The sequence below is a fragment of the Lemur catta genome, chromosome 25 (genome assembly GCF_020740605.2).
Source record: "Lemur catta isolate mLemCat1 chromosome 25, mLemCat1.pri, whole genome shotgun sequence".
In the NCBI taxonomy this organism is placed as follows: domain Eukaryota; kingdom Metazoa; phylum Chordata; class Mammalia; order Primates; family Lemuridae; genus Lemur; species Lemur catta.
The window spans coordinates 9,076,315-9,088,743 of record NC_059152.1 but is presented as its reverse complement, the minus strand read 5'-3'; the positions used below and the strand labels follow the sequence as shown (position 1 = coordinate 9,088,743).

Below are 12,429 nucleotides of genomic sequence, written 5' to 3'. Positions count from 1 at the left end.
TTACTTTTCTTTTTGAAGGATATTTATGTTTGTGGCTAGACCTTCACAGCATGTAGCATAAGAATTAATAGTAAGAACCCTGGCTTACTATTAATCTGCCGGCTTAGTGCTGAGTTTATAGAATATAGGACTCAGATTCTGAATAGCTTAAAGCAGTAATAATTACGTATAATTTCTATGGATAATTCTAATCTGTTAGTTCTACCCAAAGATTAATAAAAACAGAATGAATATGGTGGGTGTTCCCCAAGTGGGAACTGAATCTCAAAAGACCCGGATACCAGTCAGGTGTGCAGTGTGGGAGAAGGGTGAGGTGGCCCTGTCACTCCTGGCCTGGGGCTGCTTTTGTGCACATGCTCAGACCACAGTCCTTGACAGATGTCTCATGCCTTCCCAGAGAAAGCCTGAAAAGGAAAGCTTAACTGAACAGGTCTAAGGAGAACATTCTTGAGCAAATATTCATTAGTGGTAACATTCCCATGAATTAATTGACTTATCTGGAAAGGGAAAAGGCAAAGATACCCAAAGCCAAAAACATTACCAACAAGTTCTAGCCCTCTTTCACTAGTCTGTCCCCACCAAGGCCTTTACTGATCGTTACTGTTTTCAAACTTAAATACTAGGGAGTAACCACTAATTTTAATTCATCATTATACAGCAGTAGGAAAATTACATATCACAGGAGTAGAAATGGGATTGCCAGTAAGTAAGGATGGAGAAATAACTGGTAAATTAACACTAAATGGATGGTTATCAATCAGAAAGGTACTTGTTTGAACACACTAAGGCCTTTCATAAGCAATGCCACGATAAGCTTGCTTTATCTGATAGAAACGAAAAATCAATGTGAATTACGGCCCTGACAGGCAAACAAGGAAACACAGTATACTACAGTCATTTAGGTTGACATTTCATTTTTTTCAAATCCTCACTGCTCTAAATTTAACCTGTTTATATATCTTGAGAATACACAGTATCATGGTATACTTTAAGACTAATTTTTCTTTTGAGTAAAACTTTAAGGTATGTTGATCTAATTTGCTGACACAAAAGTATTTATTTTCTGAATAAAACTGATTCAGTTCCCGGAGCACAAATTTCTTTCTGAAGTTTTTTCAAAGAAAACCACCTGAGAATTGTTTCTGCAGGGACTTCTGATCAGTAAGGAGCAGGATATAAGCAGAATGTACGAAAAGTCACAAATGTCCCAACAATTCAGTTCCCTAGGACATGTCTCTTCTTTTATGAAGGGATAAGACAGATCCCAAACCCCGTAAGTCTCTCTGCAAACAGCAGTGGCCTTGGGGAATTCCTCTGACAGGCTGAGCCACTCAAGCTCTCAGGCCTTCGGTTAAAACTAAAATTATATGCAGGGGCTTCCAATTTTAACAAAACTGTTTTCAAGATAAGCTGACAAAATTATGGGAGACCCAAACTTTCTGGAGGATGGGGAGAGTGATACCAGCACGACTGATTATATTTTAGACTATAAAAGACTAATAAAAACCTGTAAGTTGTGAGGTCTACACTTTCAGATATGAATTAAAGCTTTTAATTCCAGCCGACTCATACATAGGCTAGCAATTCAGAAGTATAAGGAAGGTTCATCCATCAAATAGAAGTAAGAAAAAAAAAAGTATAAGGAAGGAAAAGATAAGGCGAATTCTTCTTACCTGGCAGTTGTTTCTCTAGGACTTTCTGATCAAGTTGATTAGGGCATTTTATCTTCAGTGCTTTAAGGAATAAAGGAAAAAGATTAATTGATTACTACTATAATAAGGATTTAAATTATGCATGCAAGTTAATTGGGATTACCAAATGATATGGCTATTCAGTACGACATGGCTCAATCCTAAAGAGCAGGTCTTACTGATGTTTAAAATTTCTTTTATTAATGCTTCCATGAATTACTAACAAAAAAAATATTTGGACCAACATGTTCTCACTTTCCCTTTTCCCTTAGTATTCCTTTGCTGACAGTTTAGCTAGGTTTTCAAGTGTAAAAGTTACAAATTTCCAAATCACAGTTCAGTTCACAACTCAAATACCTCCCACATTTATAACGCTATTAAGTTTAAAGCATGGGAGTTGCAAAACTGTTTAATATGGGAATTTAGATACATGTGAGAATTCATCATTTCTTTGAAACTCAAGGCACTGAAGAGTCACAGTTAATCCCTATAGGCCATCACCATCTGCTTCAGCACCTGAGGACTTGAATACAAATAAGCTGTATCTGAATTTGGGGTTCTTACTTAGTAGCTGGTTTTTGAGCATAAATGGTTGTTGTATTTTGAGTTCCCCATCTTCCGGTGCACCGTATTCTGTTTAAGAAGAAATAAAAAGGGATGAATGATAAACCAAAGGTCACTGTAACAAAAACAAAAGTGGATGGGTAAGTGCTCACACAGCCTGCCTTTTCCTTTTCCAGGCTAAACCTACCAACACCTGGCAGGCCAACCTGGGATCTGCTTCCTTTTATTAGGTTTGTTTGACTTTTAGGCGAGATGGACAGCAACCACTTCCAAGAGTGGAGTCCTCCATCTACCCAGAGCTGCAGACCCTGTAACTTATCTAGCTCGTTGATGAACGACCAGTGAAACCCAACAAAAGGAAATAAAAGAAATACAACATGTTAACATGTACAGATAAACTTGTCTGTTACTTTGTTATTTCTCAGGGACTGACAGTGTCCTGGCTCAAACTAGCAAGGTAAGGCTGTGCTTTCAGATACCTCAAATGTTTATTCAGAGTTTTGCCTTTGGTAACAGTTACTTTTCTTTCTGGGTCCTGAGAGCGAAACCCTGGTGCTATTTGGGACACGGTTCACAGGACACCTTCCCCAAGTTTCAACCAGATCGCTCAGTGCCAGGCTCTGCGGACCAGCTCGGTGGCCTGGGCACAGCCTCCATCTTAGGGCGGGAGGAAAGCAGTACTCTTCTGCTCCAGGCCACCTGGTGACAAAATTTCTCTAAACAGTCCCCAGTATCTGTGCTTTCGTCTAACAGCGTTCTGAGCCGTGCAGTACTGAACCCTCCCTGCCCACCCCCAAGTGATTTAGAATTCACCAAGAGTGGCCAGGAAATTGGGCCACCTAATGGAGCAATTTGAAAGCGATTCCCACGGGCAGCTTTTCTTCCTCAAAGACGCCGTTTGGGCCTGAAGCATTTATGCAGTGAGCTGCTTACATTAGGAAATACATAAAAAGGAAAATCGCATAAAAGCGAAATGTGGAATAACGATGAAGTCAAACAAAATGGAAGGTACATCAGGGACAAAGACTCATGAATTCTGAGCTCCAGAGCCCGAGGAGCCAGGCTGCAGGGCTGAAGGAGCCACCGTGCATACCGATGTCAGAGCCCACAGGACACACACTGAGCCCTCGGGACAAGAGGGGTTTGGAACTATGTACCCACGGGAACGTTCACGTACGTTAGAATTACTGACTTTAATTACAAAGGGGCTTGAAAAAACACCAATGCCTTTGAGATAAACTGAAACGCTTCCTACCCTCCTGAGAGGGGCACAGCACCAGAGATCTGAAGTCTCTGGCGAACATAGGCAAAGAGAAGAATTTACATTCGAGAATTGGTTAACTTCCCCACATGCAGATCTCTCCCTTTCAGGAACCTAAACAAGCTTCCGGGTTCCTTCTGCAGAAAGATGCTGCTGATTCCTCTTGCTGTGCTGCTGCCTCGCCGAAGCAGCCCCCCCAGAAGGTACCATAGTCCACTTGGAGGGGTACAAACAGCCCCGGGAAAGGGGAAAGGGAGAGGAGCATAAACAGCCCCACTGGGAACATCCTTTGACCCCCGAGGAAGACCGTGCAGGTGAAAGGCCGCCAGGACTGTACGTACTAAGGCAGAGCAGCTGGTATCTGGGGTGGGCTGCGAGAAACGCTTCGTCTGGTCTGTTTCGGGCTGGATCCTGATGTCCCCCAGCCTTCTTCCATTCGTTTCCGAAGGCCTTCCGGTAGTCGAGCTCAGCCCCGCGCCTTTCCTCTGGCAGAATCTGTGTCGGGGTGAGATAAAAACGAGCCTATCAAAGCATTTTTCTAGTAAGTCCTTTCCCCGCTGCCCACGCAGAGAATGGTCAAAGTGAGAGGGATCAGAAAGTACTTAATTATACTTGTCACCTTTCTTTTTTAACACTGACAGAACTCGGGTGTTTATTCAAAAAGAAAACGGAATTTCAGGTTGATTCTTTTCTTTGTGAAAGTAGTTTGCCCACAGCCAGTTGTGGCACTGTGCCGAGGGCCGAGGGCCACCTCCCGGAGGATGGCCTGGAGGTGCCCGCACCGGAGGAACTGACTCCAAGTGACGACCCGGCAAGGCGCTGCCTTCCCGGCCCTGTGGGGAAGAAGGGCTAAGGAGAGGAGAAATACACTTCGTGGTTTGTCTTCTCTCTGCCTACATTCCCCGCAAAACAACGCAGAGAGCGCCCCAGGGTTCCTCGTCCCTCCTGACAGTCATGAGTGAGGCCGGGCACCAACCTAAGCGTGACGCTCTCTCCTGGGGGTCAGGAAAGAGCCAGTGTCACTGAAATGCACACGGGTGCTTCGCCACTGGAAGGAAAGCTCCGTGTCACATCCTTCACGACAGTCAAGTATAATTTCTTTAGACATTCTGGATCATCTGTTTTCTTGCCTAAAAAAGAGCCAGTCGTGATACTGGCGCTCACCTTACACTTGTTCAGGGTCCTCAGCTGACCGATCTTGGCGATGATGAGCTGCCGCGTGGTCTGTGCTGCTTTGTCGCCTTCAGTCAGCGGGTTTCTGTTGCAGGACAAAGCGTGCAGGCTCCGTAACTTGTCTAGCTCGTTGATAAATGACCACTGAAACGCAGAAGGAAAGCAATGAAAAGCAACAGGCCTCAGGCCACTTCTCCATATTATCTGAACCAGCAACAGAAAAGCCAGGTCCCTGGTTCCGAGGCAGGGACCTGTGTCACGCACTGAGCATCCCACCCTCGGAAACCCCACACTCTTACTCCGTAACTGCCGTTTCAAATGACAGTCTGCTTAAGTGTGAATTAAACTGATTTCTTTCTTTTTTTTTTTTCTTTGAGTGAGTGCCGTGTCATCAGCCTAGCTCACAGCAACCTCAAACTCCTGGGCTCAAGCGATCCTCCTGCCTCAGCCTCCTCAGTAGCTGGGACTACAGGCATGCGCCACCATGCCCAGCTAACTTTTTATATATATATTTTAGTTGGCCAGATAATTTCTTTCTATCTCTAGTAGAGACGGGGTCTCGCTCTTGCTCAGGCTGGTCTCGAACTCCTGACCTCGAGCCATCCACCTGCCTCGGCCTCCCAGAGTGCTAGGATTACACAGGCATGAGCCACCGCGCCCAGCCACTGATTTCTTTCTTAATATTTTTTTACTTTATATATGGCATTTCATTCTGAGAAATAGAAGAACGAACGTCCAGACTCCACCATGAGAGCAGAAGTAAGCAATGATGTGCTCTGCACACTCTGAAGAAACTTACTTGTGATATCTGATTGTCATTTACTACAAGGTACTGCAAGTTTGGGAACATTGATGTTTTGCACCCTAGAAAAAGGAGAATGAAGTTACACCGTGTAAGTGAAACAGGTAAAGTATCAGGGCGGAGGAAACTTGACTAATCGTACATACCAATTCCAGCATCTGGAAAATGTATAGAAGAAATTCCAATGTCAGAGAGAATTAGTTGTTCTAATCTAAAATTAAAAATGTTAAATTCGATCACATAGAACAATATGAAATGCTATGGGCTATCAACCGGACTAGATTCATAAATGTTCTGCCTACACCCTGGGTTTCCATCCCATGTAAATTACTTAGAAACCATAAAGTCCAATTTAGGGCATGCAAAGTAGACTCTATGTTAATATATTGATGATTATTCCAATGATTCTGCAGTCATCTAATGGTGTCTGGGTAGGACACGCTAAATGGGTCTCAGGAAAGAGACACGGTCTTACTGCCCAAAGTCTAATAAATTGAGGTCTTTGGCATTATTAACCGGAGTCAAATTATCTAGTACATAGTCCCCATTGTACATGGTTCACACGTAAATTCTCTAAATGTGTTAAAATACAAATTCCCCAACATGGATCACTCTCTGTAAGAATTCCATCGTATTTCTATTGAGAAAGTATATGCAGCATATGAAAATTCATTCACTAAAAATCGACTAAGCACTATTGTGACAGGCACGTAGGAGCCAGTTACCTGGGCAGATACGCTATCAGAAACAGCTGACTTTCATCAATTAAGTGATTCGAAGAAAGGTCTAACAACTTGACAGTCTGTAGAACATCAGTTGGCCTATGTGGAAAATAAAATTTTTTTCAATGTGAATTAATCTCTTAATTATTTTCAAAGATACAGCCTTAAAATACCTGCATTTGGCATTACGGAAGGTTGGGAGTAAGAGGCAAGTGGATTATTATAAAAGGGCAACCGGAGGGATCCTTGTGATGGAAATGTTCCCGACTGTATCAGTGTCCTGCTCGTGCTACCATCCCATAGTTTTGCAACTTGTTACCAATGAGGGAAACTGGGTAATGGGTATGGTGATCTTTGTATATTACTTCCTGTAGCTGCATGGGAATCCACAATTATTTCAAAATAAAAAGTTTAATTTTAAAAATCTGCATTCACTTGTAATAATAAATGAAACCATTCTGTACAATAAGATCTTATTAATTTCAATCCTTTCACTGACAATCTGTTGTAAATTTTTCCATGCTTAAGTTTATTTTACACAGTAATTTAACAGAGGGAGATGAAGCAACAACATACTTATTTAGGGGAACAAGCTTTTACATATACTTTAGTAAACTGACCTTAAACAGTTAATGCTAATTAAAAATGCATTATTTAATCTTTATAGCACATCGTACAGAACTTCCATTCAGAAACAGCAAGTTAAATACATTTATGTAAAACTAATAAAATTCATGTCTTCACAAATATTTAAATCTGATGAGTTTCCCTCAATTAAAACCAATTAGTGAAGTTTTAGTTGACATTCTAATTTGTGAAGGCAATGAATAATAGGCATTTTTTTCCTAATTCTTATTTGCAAATCCTTCTAAAAATTAATGTGAGACATAATGAAGGCCACTTATTTATTCAGAACGACTCAGTGGTGACAGATGCATTTAAGTAAACCCTTGTACCTTTCTGAAATGACAATGTCATTAGACTCGAGGTACAGCTCCTCGAGGACAGGGCACGCAGAGGCACAGCGGAGCACCTGGAAGGGAAACTCGAGTCAGAGTGAAGCAGCCCCTACAGGTGGTTTCTCCCCGTATTCCTCACTACAGCCTCCCCATGGGAATTCAGTTCAGTGAGTAACTCGTGGACAGCTCATACAGACTGTATTTCAGGCCCAGAGTCGCGGTGAAGGGGTAAGAAATTAAAATGCTAAAGGGCCGCATTTTAGTGCCATAGGAGCACACATTCTTGGTACTTTGAGCCCATCAAGGTAGGTGTCAATGCGCGGTTTAGGTGAGGCAGTTCCAGAGTGGAACCGGAGATGCCGACTGAACACGTTCTTACCATTTGACAGGGTATGCTTAACCAAAGGAGGAAACTGATGTTACATATAATACCTTTCCTCAATGCTAAATGCCAATCTTGGCTTGTAAAGAATATGCTAATTAGACAAAATTTCTCAATTATTATTTAAGGGACAGGGTCCCACTGTCAGCCAAGGTGGGGTGCAGTGGCGTGATCATAGTTCACTGCACCCTCAAATTACTGGGCTCAAGTAATCCTCCCCCCTCAGCCTCTCGAGTAGCTGGGACTACAGGTGTGTGCCACATGCCTGGCTACTTTTTTTTTCATTTTTGTACAGATGGAGTCTAGCTATGTTGTCCAGGCTGGTCTCAAACTCCTGGGCTCAAGCGATCCTCCCACCTCAGCCTCCCAAAGTGCTAGGATTCCAGGTGTGAGCCACGATGCCCGGCCCACTGCCAGAATTTCTTCGTGCCCTAGTTTAAGGCTAAATCTATACCTGAGGAGGGAGTGCGCACTTCACCCGGAAAGAACCCCAGAAAAGATGCTCCAGGGCTATGGGCACGTTAAGGGCACAAGTTAAAGGGCACTGTCTGTCACTGAGCTGCCTCTGTGGCATTACGTGGATGAACATGGCTGGGGATGTGTTTCTACAAGCGTGGTTTGAAGATGGAATATTCTGGTGTGTGAAGTCAATAAACCCCTGACAGCAAACAGCAGTACCGGATACAAGTAGTGCTGTGCCGAGGACACACACGAGTCCACTTTGAGCCCAGCTGTGGGCAACAGCGGATTCTAGGAGCCAAACTTCACACAAGAGAACCTTTCTGCAGCTTGGAAACGTCCAGGAAAAACTCCAGGAAAACTCAGGGAGCTCTATAAGCAGCCAACACTACAGCTTTGAAAAGCTCAGCACATAGCTCCTGCACACCATGACGGAGTGCTACTGTACAGAAAGACACTAGAACAAACCAAAGTGAGCTGAGAGAGAGAATGCGGATTCCTAGATATTAAATTCTACTTAAACATAGTGATTTTTTAACTCCTTTCTATAAGGCAGTTTAAAAATCCTATTATGTGGATAACAGGATGATTAAAATGAAGCCACATTTGGACTTCAATTCCCTATTAAATCAAAAAATTTTAATCACTTATCATGGTGTGATAAACCAAAGAAATAGGATTACCTCAGCCCACGTTATTCCCGTCCGATTAAGGACTAAAACCTTCAGTGCGGAAAATGCTCCGGTTAGAGGTGAGGAACCAGAGGGACATCTGAGTTTATTTTCACTGTGTGGAAAAAGAAAATACAGTACAGGAGACCCAGCTTAAACACTGAAAGTGACAACCTGGGACTTAATTGAAATTCTATTAAAAACAAAGTGAGTCAAGACAACCTCATTTTTCATAGTTACAACATACAACTTCCTAGTAGCTGACACACAAGAGGATGTCACAGGGGTAGGGTGGCCGCGTGGGGCGGTGGGCTTCCGGCTTCACTGCGTGCGGCTCCGGGCATTGCAAAGTGAATCCTGTTCGCAAGAGTCCTGCTCATACGCGAGATCGGGGGCTGGAATTCTGCCTCTAAACGCAGCCTGCCCTGCGGCTAGGATGGCTGAAATACGTTACTGCCCTTTCAATTCCCTCTCAGTAGCCTGCTATCAGAAAGTACTTGATCTTGACAGTCACTTTGAAAGGAGATAACATTAAAAAGCATCAGCCCCTATTTCCAGAAGAGACACCACGGGTCAAATTACCCCCATTTGTTCTGTTAGGGAACACAACTAGTTTAGGCCTGACTACCGACTATATCGTACCTGCCTCGGCCAGGTACAACTCACCTGTGTGCGGAAAGTTGGTTCAAGTGTGAAAGGGAAAGCCTGGCTAAGCCCTTGGAAAGGTAGGTTCTGAGATTAAAACTAATCAAGTGTTTAGGGAGGCCTGGAAAACTGTGACATTAGTAAAATAGGTATATTAGTGAAAAATCCTTATCAAAACTGAAGTAAACAGTATCCCAATGAACTTATACCTAACGCAATTAAATGCTAGAAGCTTCCAAACAAACAGTTACTTTTCATATGAATAACATCATCTCTCCTCTCCTACTCCCCAACCAAACATCACCTCCCCAATGTTCCGTATTTTATGGTCAGGCTTACAAGAAATATGAAGCTCTTTCAGCTCAATGTCAACCTACCTCATCCCCCACCCAGTCAACAGCAAAACACGTTTCTTAGTAATGAATCACCTCATATGACCAATTCCAAGACTATAACAATCAATGTGCCCTTGAAGACTAAGTTAAATTTAGGTAAATTCAAGTAAGCCAAAATCTGCCTGAATTAAAATGTCTATCAGCTGGCCTCAATTCCGTTCATCTTCCCCTCCCCATTGCACAGAGACACCGTGAAGGAGCAAGGAGACGGCAGGAGTTCCACAGTGACAAGTAGCAACCAAGAGTTCGTACCTGAGATTAACATCTTCCAGGTGTCTGAGCTGATCCGCAATATGTATCACTTCATCCCACGATGACAACAGGTTTTTTGACAAATCTACCTTTCTAATATCTAAAAGCACAGGTTAAGAAACAGTAATTTCAAAAGATTCATAAAAGACATAAAAGTACTTACTCTTGATTCTGGAGCATGGGATCTTGAACTTTTGACTTTATACCCTCCTATTCTGCTGGAAATTTTGTCATGAGCGTGTAATATTTCTATCTTGTAAATTACCCAACTGCTCATTAAGAAACTAAAAAGTTCATTGTCATAAACTCAAAACTTGAGACAAACATCTACAATCAAATAAATAAGAACCAAATGTCCCAACACTAAACCATCTAGCACTATCCTACAAAGGGGGAGCAGGGGAAACGCAGTGATGGTAACTGATTTATTAAGCACCTAAGGTGTACCTGCAGGCCTTGCCCTCGGCACTGCTCGGCAGCTGCAAGCCTCGCCATGCTCATGACCTTCTCCTGACCTTCTCCTGTGGCGCACACTCGGCCTACAGGAATGCCCAAATAAGCAGCATCACCTCCAGGACAGAGAACAGGGGTTAGCTCAGACAAATGTTCACAAGTGCTAAGAATGATCCGGGGGTTCAGAGGGTCTCCCGGGGCCTGAAAGCAGTTATGACAAACGCCCCCCCCTCTGACAGAGGGGCTCAGCGAAGGGTAAACCAGCAGGATGGGAAAAGCAAAGGTCAGATCCCGGCTCGGGTACCCTAGCTGACGGGCAGGTGTGCCCTCTAGCAAGGAGCGAGGCACGTGGGCAGTGCCACTGGAAGGGACAAAGCTGAGCAAAGTCCCCACCAAGAGATGGAAGAGGAGCCTGGAGCAGGACTGGACCAGCTAAAGGAAGACCTTACTCTCTAATCTGAAATACTGGGAAATTATTCAGTTCACTCATCTAGTCCACGAGGAATCACTGAGGGCCAGGAGTATTGCAGGGAGTGAAGTCTCAATGGGGAAGAGACAATTTCGAAGCAAGAGCCTCCACAGGGTGTCAGAGACAGGCATGCTCAGAGCGACAGAGCAGGCACACAGGAAAGGGGGTGGGCATTTTACAGGGAAGACCACCTCCCCTAACAAGACGGCACCTGAGCAGAGGACGGAAGGAAATGAGGGAATGCCACTTGGGAAAGGGTCTCCCAGGCTGGGGATGGCAAAGAGCAAGGGCCTGGGGTGAGAACGGGTTCAGCCAACGACAGGGGTCACCAGCTCCAGGGGGCCTGGAGCAGGTGGGGTTGAGGTGCTGGATACAAGGTCACCAAGGCCACCGGGGGGCCAGGCCAGATCATAAAGGGCCTTGCAGGCCACTCTGCAGTCTTGGCCAGTCTCCGCCTGAAGTGGGAACTACTGGAGGGTTTGGAGCAGCAATGGGATCTGCCCTGGGGCTTTACAAGGTCACTGCTGCCGACTGAGCCACAGATTGCAGGGAAACAGAGGACAGGAAGTCTAGTCAGGACGTTCCGACCAGACTGGTGGCACTGAAGGGGACGGGAGATGTCAGACTGGGTATCCTAATCCAGAAGAGGAGCTGACACGATCTGCCAATGGATTTTGGTGTGGGATGTGAGAAAAAAGGAGCATTAAGGATAACTTCAAGGTTTGTGGCCTGTGCAGATGGAACTGTCATTTACTAAGAGGGGATGGCTACAGACGGGCAGGTTTGAGGGGCCCTGGTTTGGGACATGCTAGATTTGAGATGACCGCCAGCCGCCCGGACAGGGATATCAGATAAGCAGCCGGAGAGACAGGAGTGAATGGGGAGCGGCCGCGAGGCGGCCCAGCCACGCCCCAGAAGGCCTCCCTGGGAAGCCAGGGGTCAAAGGTCTGAGTCTTGGGTCACCCCCAACATTGCGTCCAGAGGAGGGTCCCGCAAAAGACACTGAGGAGGAGTGGCCAGTGAGGAGAGAAGAGCACCAAGGCTCAATAAAAATCACCACGACCACCGACCCCCGGACCCCGGTGCTGCTGCTGACCAGGCCCCGGCCCGAGGCCGGCTGCTGTCTCGTGCTCCTTCTCGCAGGAGAAAGAACTGAGGCACAGGGCCGGCAGATCACTGTAACCGTGTGCGAATTAACAAGTATGAATGTAAACACAACTCTGTCTTCATCCAAAACCCAGTTTATCACACCCCACGATGCAACAGGGAGTGGTCACACACGGATGAAACATGGAGAAAGAGCACTGCAGAGGACGGGTTGGAAAGGGAACAATCTGAGGCAGGAACAATGAGGAAGCTGTGCACGTAGGTCAGGACCCAGGAAGGGCGGGCATGCGGAGAAAGGGACGGCTCCAGACCCAGCCAACTCTGGCCTGCATCAGTATCCGGCCAGTTTGTCCCAGCCCAAAAGCTAAGAGTGGCTTTTACATTTCAAATGGTAATGTCCTCGATGTTGCCTGTGGGCCCATAG

The 12,429-nt window shown here is 45.0% G+C and overlaps 1 protein-coding gene across 3 annotated transcripts in view; it reads right to left on the bottom strand.

Annotated features, from left to right (window-relative positions):
* TBCE (tubulin folding cofactor E) overlaps positions 1 to 12,429 on the bottom strand; it is a 56,161-nt gene that overhangs the window by 2,225 nt on the left and 41,507 nt on the right. For all 3 annotated transcript variants that reach the window (XM_045537242.1, XM_045537243.1, XM_045537244.1), the window contains 10 exons: positions 9,977 to 10,076; positions 8,697 to 8,799; positions 7,170 to 7,246; positions 6,217 to 6,312; positions 5,638 to 5,702; positions 5,489 to 5,553; positions 4,681 to 4,833; positions 3,858 to 4,011; positions 2,256 to 2,324; positions 1,674 to 1,733 (listed from right to left, as the gene is read on the bottom strand). In XM_045537242.1, the coding sequence (XP_045393198.1) occupies positions 1,674 to 1,733; positions 2,256 to 2,324; positions 3,858 to 4,011; positions 4,681 to 4,833; positions 5,489 to 5,553; positions 5,638 to 5,702; positions 6,217 to 6,312; positions 7,170 to 7,246; positions 8,697 to 8,799; positions 9,977 to 10,076 (942 nt within the window). The remainder of the gene's footprint in view (positions 1 to 1,673; positions 1,734 to 2,255; positions 2,325 to 3,857; positions 4,012 to 4,680; positions 4,834 to 5,488; positions 5,554 to 5,637; positions 5,703 to 6,216; positions 6,313 to 7,169; positions 7,247 to 8,696; positions 8,800 to 9,976; positions 10,077 to 12,429) is intronic.